Genomic DNA, 16,349 nt, shown 5'->3' with positions numbered 1-16,349 from the left:
AAAACATTGCCTTCAGCACTGAAAGAAAATTTAGTATACTTTTTACATTAATTTTGGAAGATGTTTTGAACTTCTTTAAAGTGTTTTCTGTTTTCTTCTAAATCCCATCACCCCAGGGATGTCGTGCCTTTGCTTCTCTGTTTCAGGCTTGGCTTTTTTTTTTTTTTTTTTTTTTTTAATCTCCCCCACCCGAGAGAAGCTTCCAGAATCCACAATAAAAGCTTAAACTTAAGGAGCAACCTCACTGGCCCCTCCCCACCCCAAATATCAGAGCTTGAAACGCTGAGCAGTTTGTGTTTGGCAGCAAGCTCAGATATGACAAATCATTCAGCTACATATTTTGACGTTATATATGCACCCGGTAATAGTTTTCTGGTTTAAATATTTGTTGGATTCTTGCTACTTTAAACAATGTTTCTAGCTCAAAGTTTGCCGGAAAAAATTTTGTTTGGTTTCCTTGACTTGGCTTTCTTGCTTGTTTCTGTAACTGTTCTTGGAATGCATTTTTTTGCTATTAGCCTGCTAACTTCACGGCATTCCCCAGTGTAATGACACATCATGTGTACGGAATTACTGCGTGTGTTGAAAGTGCCCTGGTGCAGTCTGGGCATACTGAACACAGCAAAAGGTCATCAGAACACAGATAACCCCTAGGTGCAAGCCTGTCTGTCTAGGGTTATTCAACAAAATTTACAGAGTGCTTATTATGCAAAGAAAACTCTGCCAAGAAGGAGGGAGCTGGTTTTGAAAGTCCTGTCCCTAGTAATTTATAATTTAGGAAGAGAAATAAGGTATGTACAATCAATAACTGATAGAATTTAATTATACTTCAAACCTAAACAATCCAAGGTGACTTTTGTTTTAACTTGTCCCTCAGGTTTTTTGTTCCTTTTGTTTTTGTTTTGTTTTGTTTGAGAACAGGGTGTTGCTCTGTTGTCCAGGCTAGAATGCAGTGGCCTCATAGCTCACTGCAACCTCAAACTCCTGGGCTCAAGTGATCCTCCTGCTTCAGCCTCCCAAGTAACTGGGACTACAGCTACATGCCACCATGCCTGGCTAAGTTTTGTAGAGATGGGGGTCTCGCTCTTGCTCAGGCTGGGCTCAAACTCCTAATCTCAAGTGATTCTCCCACCTCAGCCTCCCAAAGTGCTAGGATGACAGGCATGAGCTACTGTTTTGTTTTTTTGAGATACAATTCACATGCCTTTTTGAAGTATATAATTTGGTGGGTTTTAGTATATTCACGAAGTTGTGCAACTATTACCGCTATCTAATTCTAGAACATTTTCATCACCCGCAAGAAACACTGTACCCGTTAGCAGTCACTCTTCATTCCTCAGAATCTCCCAGCCCCTGCCAACCCCTCGTCTACTTTCTGTCTTTATGAGTTTTCCTATTTGGGGCATTTCATATAAATGGAATCATCCAATATGTGACCTTCTGTGTCTGGCTTCGTTCACTTGGCAAAATGTTCTTAAGGTTCATCCATGGTTTAACATGTATCAGTATTTCATTCCTTTTTCTAGCCAAATAATACTTCAATGGATGGATAGACCATATTTTCTTTATCCATTTATCAGTTGATGAGTATTTGGACTATTTCCCTTTTTGGCTATTTTGCACAATGCTGCTAAGATCATTTGTGTACAAGTTTTTGTGTGGACATACGTGTTTCATTCTCTTGGGAAGTCATATGGTAACATTCAGTTTTCTTATTCAAATACAACACGAGCAACATAATTTCTTTAGTTCCTATTTTTTTCTGATTAAACAATAATAAAGTTATAAATAGGCAAACATTATAGAGATATGTAATGTAGAAAATGAATGTTCACCACATTGCCAGGAGTTAAGCACTGTTAGCAATTTTCCCCCAGGTACATGCTGACATTTATTGATGTAATTTTAAAAACAAAAATGGTATCTTATATATACTGTTCATCAATGTATCAAGAAAGCTTTTAGATTTGCCATAGTAGGTCTTGATCCCATCATTCCCTGTTGTCTAAACGGATCAGTCAACAACAGACACGCCAGGCTGGTTCTGGTCCAGAGGGCATATATGTGGGGTTTGTAACGTCCACCCTGCCCACGTTTGCCCTGGGTGAGGCTCCAGGACCCAGACTGTCCATCCTGACCCTGGGTAGTGAGACTGTGTTTGAGCCCAGGATGTTTGTTAAGGTGCGTGATCGATCAGGCAGCCAAATGACCAGATTCCCAGGGCTACTCAGTTAGCCCTGCTGTCCCAGGGAAATAACCAGTTTAGCCCCTTTTACTCTCAGAAGTGATCACTTCTGTGGTCACCTTAGTTCTAGATCACCACTGATACTGTTCTTCTCTAGAAATTACTTTATCTGCTCCTGCAGTTACTCGATCACACAGTGGCTCCCGTGGAGCCCTTTCCCACTAGCCACGATCAATAACATGGAAGAGAGGCAGGGGCGTTGGAATTTTGAAGGTTCATGGCACTCTATCACGGGTGCTCTTGAGAAGAACAAGTAACTTCGCTTACGCCAAAACCATAGGTCCTACCAGACACATTTGTTTGAAAGCCTGGCTTGGAAGCGATCTCTACCTCCTTTCTTTGTTTTCTGCTTAGGTTCCCCCCAGCGAGTCAATGGCAAAGTGAAAGGAAGGATCTTTGTGGGGACCAGCCAGGTCCCCATTGCCTTTGAGAACACTGACCTCCACTCTTACGTGGTCATGAACCACGGACGCTCCTACACGGCCATCAGCACCATTCCCGAGACTGTCGGGTACTCTCTGCTTCCTCTGGCCCCGATTGGAGGCATCATCGGATGGATGTTTGCGGTGGAGCAGGACGGATTCAGGAATGGCTTCAGCATCACCGGTAACTTATACCTGACGTTGAAATTAATGGGCCACACATTGGTGCCTGGGGGCAGGCCTGGGAATGAACAGAAAGGGAACTGTCTGCAGTCAACTTACCGATGAGCATTCTGTGGCTCCTTTTTGTCTATAGACAGAGCAGCCTGTAGTTCTGCCCTGGAAATGAGATGATGAGGTGAAATTAACATGTAAGATTTTCATTAATATGTATTAACTGAGACTGCCTAGAATTGTGTTATGATCAAGGAGCAATTTCATGGTGGAGATTAGAAGTCTCCGCAGAACAAGCTCATATATCCACACAACCAAAAGCCTGCCTCCAAATTCCAAACCAACCTGAAGTTGATCCTTGACATTTCCTAAGTAGCTGCTGAGAGAAAAAGAACCTGTCATTTGTAGCTGGTAAATTAAGCCCAATCAACAGAATCCTCATGAGTCTTAGGAAATCTGAATGTCCCTGGAGTTTCTTAGAGAATATGGAAGGTTCAGTCTTTAGCAGATGTGTGGGCAGATCGTTTGGGGGACGTTTCCTTGGTGTAGTGGTGGCCTCTCCCTTTCTCTGCCAAGGCCAGCCACCTGTGCAAGCTGGAGGCCCGTTCCTGGGGACAGCTGAGGTGGAGGAGTCTGTGTCCTTGATTGTTGGTCACTTCTAGGACCTGGAACCTGTTGTGCCAGGGCACAGGTGCAAAGCTACCACCTCTGACTAGACTGCCTAGACCTGCCCTCTCAGGTTGGCCTGAACCAACGTGGAGCCCCAGGCAAGTGTTAGTGGAAACACTGCTGGGAGCAGAATCTCCATCTGGGGTTTGCACTGGGAACCCTTCCAGAAGTTATAGCTTATAAATACATAACTTTCTGAAATGTGGCCATTTTAAGAAAGGAGAGGGTAGATAGATAGATAGATAGATAAGAAAAGGCGTGAACCTAGTCCTAAGATTTGCTAATTTTTGGCCTAATTTTTTTTCCCCTCTATTCCACAGGCACGTATATTCTGAGTATTATAAGAATATTCATGCTCTCATGCAAACAAGACGCCCTTTTCTTTGCAAACGTAGTTGAGCTGCAGACTCACGCACCCTGTTCCGTCCTTGCACAGCTTTTCACATTGGTGTTGCTTTGTCTGTTGATTCATTTACATCGGTGATACATTGTAATATACATTGACTTCAGCTGGGCTGAGGGAGTTTTCGCAAATTCCCTGCAACAGCAAATCTTTGTTACTACAAATGATCCTTCTGAATTTCCCCGGGACCTGTGTTATCAGTTGGACATCTGCCTGGGACTTAGGTCACTATAAAGCGGGGATTGTCAGACTTTTTCTGCAAAGACCCAGACAGTAAATACTTTAAGCTTCGCCTAAATATATTAGGCCTTATGGTCTCTGTTGCAGCTACTCAACTCTGTCATTGTGGAGTGAACAGCAACCATAGGCAATATGTAAATGAACGAGCATGACTGTGCTCTAATAAAACTGTATTAATGGGCACTGATTTCAATTTCAGACAATTTTTACATATCGTGAAATATTATTCTTTTGATTTTTAAAAACCATTTAAAAATGTAAAGATCTTTCTTGGCTCAAGGGCTGTACAAAAACAGGCTTCCAGCCAGATTCAGTCCAAGGGGATTTCCTGAGCCAGCACCGTAGCACGTGATCTTAAGGTGGTTTCTGGTACGGGTGATGGTTTGCCCTGAGCAACTTGCTCATCCCAACCAGGACTTAGCTAAGTCCATAATTATCACTATAACTGGCATCATGGCACCCTTGACAACTTGCAGAACACTTTTTAAACATACTTTATCTCGTCTAATTTCCACAAGATAGATTGGATCCCTTTTTTATCATCAGGAAATGGAGGCTTACAGGGGTTAAGCAACTTATTCACGTTCACCCAGCCAGAACCTCGCAGAGTGGGAGCCAGACCCAGGTCCCCTGCTCTTTCCAGCACAACCCTCGAGCCAACCCGTCTCAGATGCTGGTGTGTGGCTGGGAAGCAGCTTCTCTCCTCTGTGCATGGCTCAGTCGGGCCACGCAGTTGTCCGGGCTCCGTCCTCAGTGTCCCCAGCCCCATGTTCTACCAGCCCAACTAAAGCACCTGCAGAGGACGTTGGCGCAGCCCAGCTCTGCATGGCCGTGCACTGTGAGTGTCCAGCGGGCAGGAGGGTGTGCCAGCCAGACGACAAAGTGACAGGCCAATCTTGCGTTCCAGGGGGCGAGTTCACCCGCCAGGCCGAGGTGACCTTCGTGGGGCACCCGGGCAAGCTGGTCATGAAGCAGCGGTTCAGCGGCATCGATGAGCACGGGCACCTGACCATCGACACGGAGCTGGACGGCCGTGTGCCGGAGATCCCCTTCGGCGCGGCCGTGCACATCGAGCCCTACACGGAGCTGTACCACTACTCCAGCTCAGGTGAGCCCAGGGTCTGTGGTGGGGACATATGACACCCGGCCTCTCCTGGTAACAGTGACTTTCCCATTGAGTGCAGGCTCAGGACACGCTTGTAGGGAATTTAGTGCAAAAAAGAAAATAAGTGTAACTTAGAATCATAAAACCTGAACATAATTATCATGAAATTGAATTACATTTCCTTTCAGCCTTTTCCCCAGCATCTATCTATATCAACTATCCCAACATATAATTTTAAGATAAAATAGTACAATTTTATTATACTATACATCATTATACTATACCATATACTATTTAGAGGTATAGTATAATTTTATCCTATACATTTAAAAACTACATTTGTCTTCCATTTGGTAGGTGGTTTTAAATAATTTCTTACTTACAGAAAAGTGGAAAATAGCACAAAGAATTTCCACATACCATCTACCCAGCTTCACTAGTCGCTAACATTTTGCCACATTTCTGTTATCATTCTCCTGCTTTCTCTTTTTATACATATGCGTATATGTATAATTTTTTTCCTGGCCATTTGAGAGTAAGTTGTACGCGTCATGATAGTTTATCCCCTAAACACTTTTGTGTGTTTTTCCTAAGAACAAGGGGGTTCTCCCATGGCCACGGTGCAATTATCAAAATCAGGAAAGTTAACGTGGATACTATAATATTATATAAACTACAATCAGGTGTGTGGTTTTTATTTAAGTAAAATTGCAGTCCTACCACACTGTTATATCTTCAGCTTTTTTGTTAATACCAAATCACAAATATTTAATAGTTTCATTACATAGTCCTTGAATACACTGTTTAAAGGAATCTGTATGAGTCTATTGGATGACTATTAACTTCAGCCCTCCTACTGTTTTCTAAAGCTGAGGTTGTTTCCAGTTTTCCCCTCCCATAATGAGTTGAAATGTCCATCTTTATCATAAATCTTGGCCAAATTTCTAATTCTTTTCTAAGACTCTTTTGCTAGAAATAGAAATATAGAAATTCTGAGTCAAATGGTAGGAACTTTTGAAAGGCTCTTAACGAAACTGCTGTCCAGAGAGGTTGTAGCAATTACGAGGGCTTTGTGGCCTGGTGGAGTCTCCTTCTCCGGGGCTCAGCGCCAGCGAAGAGGAGGTGAGGGGCCGCAGGCTGCAGTGTGCTTGCGGCCAGATGGCCCTCCTGGCAGGCCAGCACGTGGGAGCTGGACAGGAGACAGCTTGCACTGATCTTTTATTTATCCTTCGGCTTCTATGCTTCTATTATGGAGCAAACTGCAGCAGAGCACAAAAATATAAAGAGTCTTTTATACTTTTTTTTAAATGGGAAGTTGAGGGTTTTGTGGCATGGGAGAACAGTAGGCTCTCTTCTGAGTGGGGAATACTGTCTCTCCTCTCCTCTGTTGAGGTTTGCTTCACTGTGCTGTAGTAATTTTTCCAAAATTGGCCACTGAAACCCACTCAATGTCTTATTTTTCAGTATCTATAGAACTGTTTAATCTAGAATGGTACATAGCAACCACTATTTATTGAATCCAAATTGAGAAAAACTATATAAAGCAGTCAGTACATTGCTAGTCATTTAGTTAATGCTCAATAAATGGTAGTTTATCTTAGTAATAGTATGAGTCTGCTTGATTCCAGAAATTTTCCAAACCTTACCTCTTGTAATCCTCACCTCGACCCATTTTGTAAAACAAACTGAGGCTAAAGATGTGAGTAACCGGCCCCTGGCCACAGCGTGCAGGTGGCAGGTGGAGTGAATTCAGGTGTATTTCCTTCCAAGCGTGTGCTCTTCCCACCAGACCTTAATCGCTAGTTCTGGAAGTCTCAGGAACTTGTAGAGAACCACTTGATGAGAAAAATAGGAAATATTAATAATGCAAATAATACCAGTGATCATGTGGGAAATCTAGGTGTGGAATGAGTCCCAACACAGATAAATTGTCTAATGCAAGCTGTTCCATTCATCTGGTAGCATTATGGGCAGGGACTGCCACTGGTGGTTTGAAAGCCCTTGCCTCAGCTTCTTGTGTCCCTGCCTTTCCTCCTGCACCCCAGTGATCACGTCGTCCTCCACCCGGGAGTACACGGTGACCGAGCCGGAGCGAGACGGGGCTGCCCCTTCACGCACCTACACTTACCAGTGGCGCCAGACCATCACCTTCCAAGAGTGCGTCCACGACGACTCCCGGCCGGCCCTGCCCAGCACCCAGCAGCTGTCGGTGGACAGTGTGTTCGTGCTGTACAACCAGGAGGAGAGGATCTTGCGCTACGCTCTGAGCAACTCCATCGGGCCTGTGAGGGGTAAGGCGGGCGCAGCTCTTGCTGGGCATCGTCTGTGTGCCGCGCACACTTCTGTGTTCATCATTGCAAACCCTGCTCTTTGACATATAGTTTTTTGTCTCTTACTCTCCGTCTAGGAGAAGAAAATTATGCTGAGATATCTTGTGACAGAAAAAAAATGTCTTGGCATCTGTGATTTTTGGAAAACCTACCTGTCTCTGTTCTTTTAACCGAAGGCCTGTCCGGGATCCCAGTGGGGTAGAGGGCAGGATGCTGATCCAGGGAGGCACCTCGCAGAGTGCACCATCCTAAGGCCACTGCTGGCTTGGCAGCGCTTTTTTTTTTTTTTTTTTTTTGAGACAGTCTCGCTTTGTTGCCTGGGCTAGAATGAGTGCCGTGGCGTCAGCCTAGCTCACAGCAACCTCAAACTCCTGGGCTTAAGCAATCCTTCTGCCTCAGCCTCCCGAGTAGCTGGGACTATAGGCATGCTCCACCACGCCCAGCTAATGTTTTCTATATATATTTTTAGTTGTCCAGATTATTTCTTTCTGTTTCGGGGTCTTGCTCTTGCTCAGGCTGGTCTCGAACTCCTAACATTGAGCAATCCTCCTGCCTCAGCCTCCCAAGTGCTAGGATTACAGGCGTGAGCCACCACGGGCAGGGCTTTTTAGACACTCTACTGCTCGGCCTTGAAAGGAATTGTGTGCTTAGAGCCTGGGGTAATAAAATAAAATCAGGCACGGAGCCTAAAGCAGACCCTGTGACTGCAGGTGGCTGGGGCTGGGATCTGGTCTGTGGGCGCTTCTGACTGCGTGGAAGGAGCTGATGCTTAGGGAGCTTTCATGACATCTCAGTGTCAGACTTCACGTTGTCCAAAGCTTAGAGCCCCAGGGGTGCTGCATAGTTGGGGTCTTTCCCTTTTTTTCCTTTGTTTTTGGCTCTTCCTCCATTCCCATGTCACTTCTCCAGCTGGTCAACTTGTCCTTACTTTAACTCTATAAAGCAGAAGGAAGGTAGGTGTTCTGCCACCTTTGACATCTGTGGCTCCAGGTATCAGGGGTCAGTACATTTTTCCTTGAAGGACCAAAGAGTAAATATTTTAGGCTTTGCCGGCCATACGATCTCTATCACGACATGTCAGTTTTGTCATACTAGTACAACGGCAGCTATAGACCACATGTAGGTGAATGGATGTGGCTGGTTGCCAATAAAACTTTATTTAAAAAACAGCAAGGGGGTCAGAGGGGCATAGTTTGCAGGTCCTGCCCCAGGGCGACACGAGACGGCTGGTTTCTCATTCCTCTCTGCTCTCCTGTGATCACCTTCTTGGTCACCGGTTGTCGTTTACTTGCTGTAGAAGGAGGAGACCTACAAGAGTTCCTGAAGTCTCACCTGGTCCCCATGTCTCTGCCTTCACAGACGGCTCTCCTGATGCCCTTCAGAACCCTTGCTACATCGGCACTCACGGGTGTGACACCAACGCGGCCTGTCGCCCCGGTCCTGGGACACAGTTCACCTGCGAGTGCTCCATTGGCTTCCGAGGAGACGGGCGGGCCTGCTACGGTACAGCCTTCGATTTGCCTTGTGGGGGGCTGGGGAAATCAGGCTAGGAAGACACATCCAGGTTCTGTAAACAGAGGGCTGGGCGCAGCGAGGAAAGGTGGGTGAGGTAAATGTCGGTGGACGTGCCCTGCCTGGATCGTTTACGACACGCGCTCACTGTTCCCCTGGGTAAAGGGAGTTAGTTCTGCCCCATTCATTCATCCGACCTAGTGTGCCGACTCCGAGTGGCAGAGGAGGATTCCTACGGCCTTGCTCCACTCCATCTTCAGAGTGCACAGGTCTCAACGGAATCAAAAGTCAGAGCTGTTTATGATGACACTAGTGACATACCTACAGCTGTGATTTCCCCGGGCACTGTTTGCCTTAAGGGCTTCACAAACATTGTCTCATTTAATTCTCCAACATCTCTAATGAGATGGAGTCTTTCGTTCCTGTTTTTTAAAAAAATTATATTTAATTGTGGTAAAATGCACATGACATAAAAGTTACCATTTTAACAATTTTTAAGCATACAGTTGAGTGGCAATAAATACATTCACATTGTTATGCAGCCATCACCACTGTCCATCTTCAGAACTCTTTTCATCTTGCAAAATAAACTCTGTACCCATCAAACAGCTCTCCATTTCCCCCTCCCCCAGCCCCTGGCCACCGCTGTTCTACTTTCTATCTCTGTGAGTTCGACTATTCTAGGGACTGCATGTCAGTGGAGTCATACAGTATTTGTCTTATTTGTGGCTGGCTTATTCACTTAGCACTAAGTCCTCGAGGCTCATCTATGTTGTAGCATGTGTTGGAATTTTCTTTCCTTTTTAAGCTTGAATACTATTTTGTTAAATGTACATTCCACATTTTGTTTATCTGTTCATCAATGGACACATGGGTTGCTTCTATCTTTTGGCCATTGCAAATAATACTGCTATAAACATGGCTATGCAAATATCTATTGAAATCCTTGCTTTTAATTTTTTCGAGTATATACCCAAAAGTGGGATAGATTGCTGAACTTTCTGATAATTTGAGGAACCACCATACTGTTCTCTACAGTGGCTGCGCCATTTTACATTCCCACCTACAGGGCACAGTGATTCCAATTTTTCCATCTCCTTGACAACACTTGTTGTTTTCAGGTTTTTTTTATAGTGGCCATCCTAATGGGTGTGAGGTTCATTCCTCTTTTTGTAGATGAGAAAACAGGCTCATTAGAGTGAGGTGTGATAGATGGTATTTGATCTCAAGTCTCTGACTCCAGCGTCTGTATTACTTTGTCTTCTTGTTGCAGTTATTTTGTTATTTATAATTTAACTACAGGTACTTTCAAGTAGACAGCCTGATATTTATTTATGTGTTTGTTACTAAATTTTAATACACTGCCAAGGGACAGTTAGTCCACTACCAAGGTCAAGAATATCAGGCACTTTAACCAGCGCTCCCTAAATCTGCAGTTAGTGAGAGGACTCACTACTGAGCCTACGGAATGCTAGAAGTCTGCTTCCCTGGTGGAATGAGTAGTGGAGTCACACAGCATTGGCCAGAAAGATGGCAGCTCCTGCCACCCTTGCTGCACCGGGCCATAAGAATCAGGCAAGCACAGCACCCTCAGAATTTGGGGGTAATGCTCAGATCTGTAATCCAGCACCCCTAGTGAATGGCAGGTTTGGAGTGCTGGTTTAGTGTGCAGGTTAGCAGATCCTGCTGTCAGCATGCTGTGGCATTTGCTTGGAAATGAACCTTTCATGCAAGGTGCTCATTGGGATGCATGAAATATTGGAGAGCAAGGACATGCGCTTGCAGAAACAGCTTGTGTGGTGGTTTGGCCAACTTGCTGATAACTTTGTATAGGTGGTCGAATACGTCCTGAGACTCACCTTCCTGGTAACATACCACTGGCGAGGGGACATCGTGCCTACTCACCTGTAATCGTCCATTTCCTAATATTTCCCAAAAGAGCCCGACAGCCTTGGATGGCTGCATCGGCTCAGGCCAGCTGGAAGCAACATGAGGCTGCGTGTGTATGCGCGGACCCCTCCCAGGCTGTGCAGACAGACCCCATTTGGGGGTACGCTCCCTCACCTGCCCCACCTCCGTGGTGTTAATGCAGCCCTGATTCAATGCCATGAGCCACCTGAATAGTAATACAGTGTAGAGATAGCTCAACCTGCTGCTGCTGAACCGTGACCTCCTCTGGGTGCCCCATCTTGTCACCGTGGGAATGCATCACTTCAGAAGGCACGACCAGCCACGCGTTATGTGATCTGTGCTATCCTAGCAAATCCTCGGCTGCTCTCGTCCAGGAAGACGGGTGGTCTCCATAGACGTGCTTTTGTGCTGCGGTTGGCTGTTGTGCCGGCGTATTACCTCTGCGGAATGCGGGTCTGTTCCCAGTCGGGCCACTTATTGTTCTGGGTCACTAGGACATGCCTCGGAGTGATAATGCTGGGAGACATGAGGCTTTTGACAGGAAATTGCATTAAGCAGATGTGTTATTCATGTGTGATTTTGACTTGGGAAGTGCCACAGAGGAGGACGAGGATGAGGCTTTGTGATTCAGAGTGTGGAGCGTGGATACGATGATAGGTGGCACCCGAGACAAGGCTGGTTGCTGGTTAGACGTCGCACAGAGGGAAGATTTCCAGTGGAGGCACAAGCTCTGCGGCTCACTCTGGGGCACGAGCAATCGTTTTGGCCGATCGCTCATTGAGTGATTGTTGAGTGTGTAGAAGGCATTTAACAAACCCACGCTGAGACTCTTCTCAAGAGCATGACCTTTATAAAAGGGAAAAATTGGAGAAACTTATATAGAGTCATTGAAAATATGTACAAAGAAGCAACTCTGAAAAAAGTCCAAAAGGAAGCAGTAATTACAATAATCGAGGATTTTCCTATTGAGTTAGAAAGTGATTATGTGAAAGGAAATCTCTTTCCAGAGAAGAGATTGAGTAGATGTTGAATAATAAAGTAATCCTTTTCAAGCGGATACTGTGGTATGTTATGAGAGAGTTATTACTATTAAATAGTTCATGGTAAAGAAAGGGTTAAGGTCCTGGCCTCAATTTACCGAAAAAAGGATTTAAATTACACATCGGGAAGAATTTCCAAACTGCCAAGGACTATGGAATATTAGCTGGGAAATTGCTAGGGGCTTGCCTCTAGAGTGTCGTGCAGCCTGGAGTGTGTAGACCTGCGTGGAGGTGGAGGTGGTGCCGGGGGACCGTCCCCTCCCGCATCCCACCAGCCCCGAGATCCTATCGGTCAGTGGTTCCCCAGGTCGGCCATGAGAGGAGAGCCTGATCACATGGGAGCTTTTCGAAACACACAGATCCCCTTGCATAAATAAATGTTCCCAGGGAGGAACAGAGTTTGGAAAAGTTCCCCTGGTGCTTTTGCTCTGTCTTCTTGACGGAAAACTGCTGCTCTGTGCTCTTGTGCTTTGGCAGTTGAGTCTCAGTCACTGAGTCCTGCAGTTCGTACAATGTGTCCAGCGGGGGTGTCCTCTGAGAGTTGTGATAACAGAGATAGCGGACGCAGGAAGGATCTTTTTCCTTCCACGGCGTCGGAGCAGCGGCTGGCAGATGGAGCTGTGACATCCGCACTTGCTGAATTCCTCCCCGCCACCCCCACCATCCATGCCCACTCCCACCCGCTCCAGCTTGTGCAAGAGCCTGCTTTGGGAGGGGCTTTGTTCCGGAACCTTCCAGCTGTGTCTGCTGCAGTCCTGTTGTATGTCTTAAACACTTCACAGAAACACACAGTTCAGTAGAGTCTCAAAAGGTTGAGCACCATTTGGTTCGGGTTTTGCCTGGGTAGAGGACAGTCCACGGGGCTGATGTGGCAAGAACGTTTGTCGTGTGCAGTGTTGTCCAATAAGCCAGACGGGCTTTGTCCACCACGTGTGAAAGAGCCACATTGAAACAATGGGGAGGAGATGGGGGAGGGGAACGGAGCCGTGGGGTCTTAGCCATCATGAAATCGTCTCCACACACATCTCAGAGTTTTAGAAATGCCAGTGTACACTCTGAATATGATTTGCTGTGGGAAGGACCTCGTGTAACTGTTCATTCCAACCCACCAGTGGACAAGTAACCAGGGTGATGACACGTTAGCTCAACTTCTTGTCGGGGCCAACCAGCCTTAACACTAGTGGTAGCCACAGACTGACCCCAAAGCAAGTGGCCTTCTGAAGGACTTATTCTCAGAATTAGCCAAATCTATCACCATGGTTGGGGGTGTCACGTGAATCACTAATGATTACAATAACTGCTGCGTGTCTTGAGCATGCTAGATGCTTCTTTGGCCTATGCCCATTTCCCGTAATTCTCAGAACACCCCTGAGGGTGAGTATTATGCTTATTTACCAATAAGGAATCTGAGGCAGAGTAGTTAGGTAACTTGCAAGGAGATAGGAGTAGAACCTGGCTATGTCCAGTCCCAAAGCATGTGCTTTTTGCTCTAGTTGCCCCATGATGGTGGCTGTAGTATTATCGTGTGAAAGGACATCACCCTACTAGTTCATGTACAGTCTTATGAGTTAATGGCTTTCCTTTTAGTCCACTAAGCTCGAGATGATATTCAGAAATCCACAATTAGGCTTTAATGAGTTAAGCATTTTGTTATAACTGTAATTGGAGAAAGATATTTTTGAACAGTAGCATAGTTAAATGTGCTCTCGAGTTTAGGAAACCTTTTTTTTTTTTTTTTTTGAGACACAGTCTCACTCTGTTGCCCAGGTTAGAGTGCTGTGGCATCAGCCTAGCTCAAACAGCAACCTCAAACTCCTGGGCTCAAGCGACCCTCCTGCCTCAGCCTCCCGAGTAGCTGGAACTACAGGCATGCGCCACCATGCCCGGCTAATTTTTTCTGTATATATTTTTAGTTGGCCATATAATTTCTTTCTATTTTTAGTAGAGACAGGGTCTCGCTGTTGCTCAGGCTGGTCTCAAACTCCTGAGCTCAAATGATCCTCCCGCCTCGGCCTCCCAGAGTGCTGGGATTACAGGCGTGAGCCACTGCACCTGGCCAGAAACCTTTTTCAGAGTCCAGACACTTGTCTCTGTGTCCTTCTGGAGTGCATTTGCCAATCTGATGTGAGTGACACGTGTGCAGGGTCCCTAGACTCAGCAACTGACTCCCAGAGGGGCTGGGGAAGCCTGTTGACTTAGGAGAAAGGCCTGGGACTCCCTCTCTAAAATTATGCACAGAAAAAAAAATCATATGTAAAACGGATCCATTCTTAGGTGAACATTCTTACTATTTTATTGTATTCAGTGATGTCTGAAGGGGTTTTTAAAGTCTGCATTTTAAAAAACTTGGCTGCAGATATCGACGAATGTTCAGAACAGCCCTCGGTGTGCGGGGGCCACGCGGTCTGCAATAATCACCCAGGCACCTTCCGCTGTGAGTGCGTGGAGGGCTTCCGGTTCTCGGACGAGGGAACGTGTGTAGGTAAGTTCTCCAGGTGACTTTTCAATATGGCGCACCTTAGCTCCCAGTGTAAAGGGCATCGTCCTGGGTCACGATCCTGGCCAAGGGGGAGGGTGCCAGGTTCTGGCATTGGGAAAGGCAGTTTACAAAGACGAATCACGCTTGGCCTCTGCCCTCTGACTCCCTGGAGAATCACAAGTACATATGGTCTACACTGGCAATACCAGCACCTCACTTGTTGCAAGCTTGTGCATTACATTTGCTTGCTTTCATTTTCGTGATACTTTGAATAGCTATGAAAGCCGTTGGACTTGTTTCTCCTAGTAATTAGTAGTCTCGGGATTCACACTGAGCAACCACTTTTGTGTCATCTCCCGTCTGAGATTGAATTCCACCTGAGTTACATCTAAAATTCCATCCGGGGCCATTCCGTTTATGGATTTTTAACTTCACGAACCACAAGTGGCAGCGTACCTTTCTAGCTTGATTGAAGGAAGGAACTTGCTGCTGTGAATTAGGCTGATTACGCCCTTGGTCAGTGATGATTTTGGTGGTGACACACCAACCACAAACAGGCAGGCTGTTTAAATTTTTCCTACTGCTGCACTTTGACCTGTTGGTTCTGAGAATTTTAAGCGGAAGATTCTTGAACAACCAAGGCCAGCGTGTTTCCAGGTCGGGAGGGCAACGTGTCTTCCCAATTTAAAACAGATTCCTCTGGTACTGCATCCGCGAACCGTCTCCTTGCCTCTTCCTCGCTGTTCGCTACACCCTAGAATGTTTTCTCTTTGCTCTGCCTCAAAGCCTGGGTGAGGCCGCTGAGGTCCCAGGGTGAAGTGGTGTCCTGAGGGTGGGAGGGAACAGGCAGTTCTCATATTTTGAGTGTGACCCAAACAGCTGTGAGCACAGGGAGCCAGTTCCCTTTGCACAGAGTTGAATTTCAGCTCTGCTAAAGTTACTCTGTTTTTTTCTCTCAATAGAGAACATCCATTTCTGTGTGTTCAGCCTGACTTCCCGAGATTTCAAAGTTTACTTTTAGTGGCCACACCATTCACATTACATTTTGGCTCCCACTTGGTAGTGGATACTGTACCCCTTGGGCGGTGGTGTGCGCAGTCACCAAGATCCGTTCTGGGACATGTGTGTGTGTGAGGCATGGTAACATAGGTATCTGGATCCAACCATTCCTGATGGCCACACTCACTGGAGGGGGCAGGGTGGGGTGCAAGACGGGAACCAGCCATGGGGGACCACCCTGTGGACCCCAGCTCTTGCCTTCCATCTTGAGGCAGCAGCACGGGATGGGGTACTATCAGCTGGCCTCTGTGTCCGTCCCCCACTTCCTCAGCCCTCATTGCATGAGTTCTGTCAGCAGGACCCTGCAGAAAATAAGAGTCCCATATACTGGCCTCCCTTGTGCTTGGCAGCTGGAAGTAATCCCTGTCCTTCAGAGGAAGAACGCAAGGCTCTAAGTTATACAGTTTATCCGAGTTCGTGTGATTGATTCATGTGTACCTGGTGTAAACCCAGGGCTGCCTACCCCAAAGGCCCACCGTCTTTTGACCATACCTCTCCCACTGCCTTGGAAACGTTTATTTCTCCTTCCTTGGTGGCAAATGGGTGGCTTTGACGTGGGCATTTGTAGTGAGCATTCTGCCTGCCCGGGGTGGACTAAGGCTGAAGACCCAGCTCCAGGGCTCCCCTGACAGCTGCCATTGGAACTGCGTCATCTGCAGATGTTCCGCCTGCAGATGCAGATGAAGGGAAAACTGGGATCTGGGGACTGGCTGTGGGGACCTGGTAAGGACAGTGGCCTGAAACAGAGCCCTGGGGCAAA

At 46.4% G+C, this 16,349-nt stretch overlaps 1 protein-coding gene across 1 annotated transcript in view; it reads left to right on the top strand.

Annotated features, from left to right (window-relative positions):
• Positions 1-16,349, top strand: part of NID1 (nidogen 1) — a 75,693-nt gene that overhangs the window by 23,680 nt on the left and 35,664 nt on the right. The window contains exons 6-10 of the mRNA XM_069484566.1: positions 2,600-2,851; positions 5,061-5,261; positions 7,304-7,549; positions 8,948-9,091; positions 14,408-14,533. Of these exons, the coding sequence (XP_069340667.1) occupies positions 2,600-2,851; positions 5,061-5,261; positions 7,304-7,549; positions 8,948-9,091; positions 14,408-14,533 (969 nt within the window). The remainder of the gene's footprint in view (positions 1-2,599; positions 2,852-5,060; positions 5,262-7,303; positions 7,550-8,947; positions 9,092-14,407; positions 14,534-16,349) is intronic.

Source organism: Eulemur rufifrons, chromosome 11 (assembly GCF_041146395.1).
Source record: "Eulemur rufifrons isolate Redbay chromosome 11, OSU_ERuf_1, whole genome shotgun sequence".
Classification (NCBI taxonomy): domain Eukaryota; kingdom Metazoa; phylum Chordata; class Mammalia; order Primates; family Lemuridae; genus Eulemur; species Eulemur rufifrons.
The sequence above is the reverse complement of the archived record's forward strand: the minus strand, read 5'-3'. Positions and strand labels throughout refer to the sequence as shown.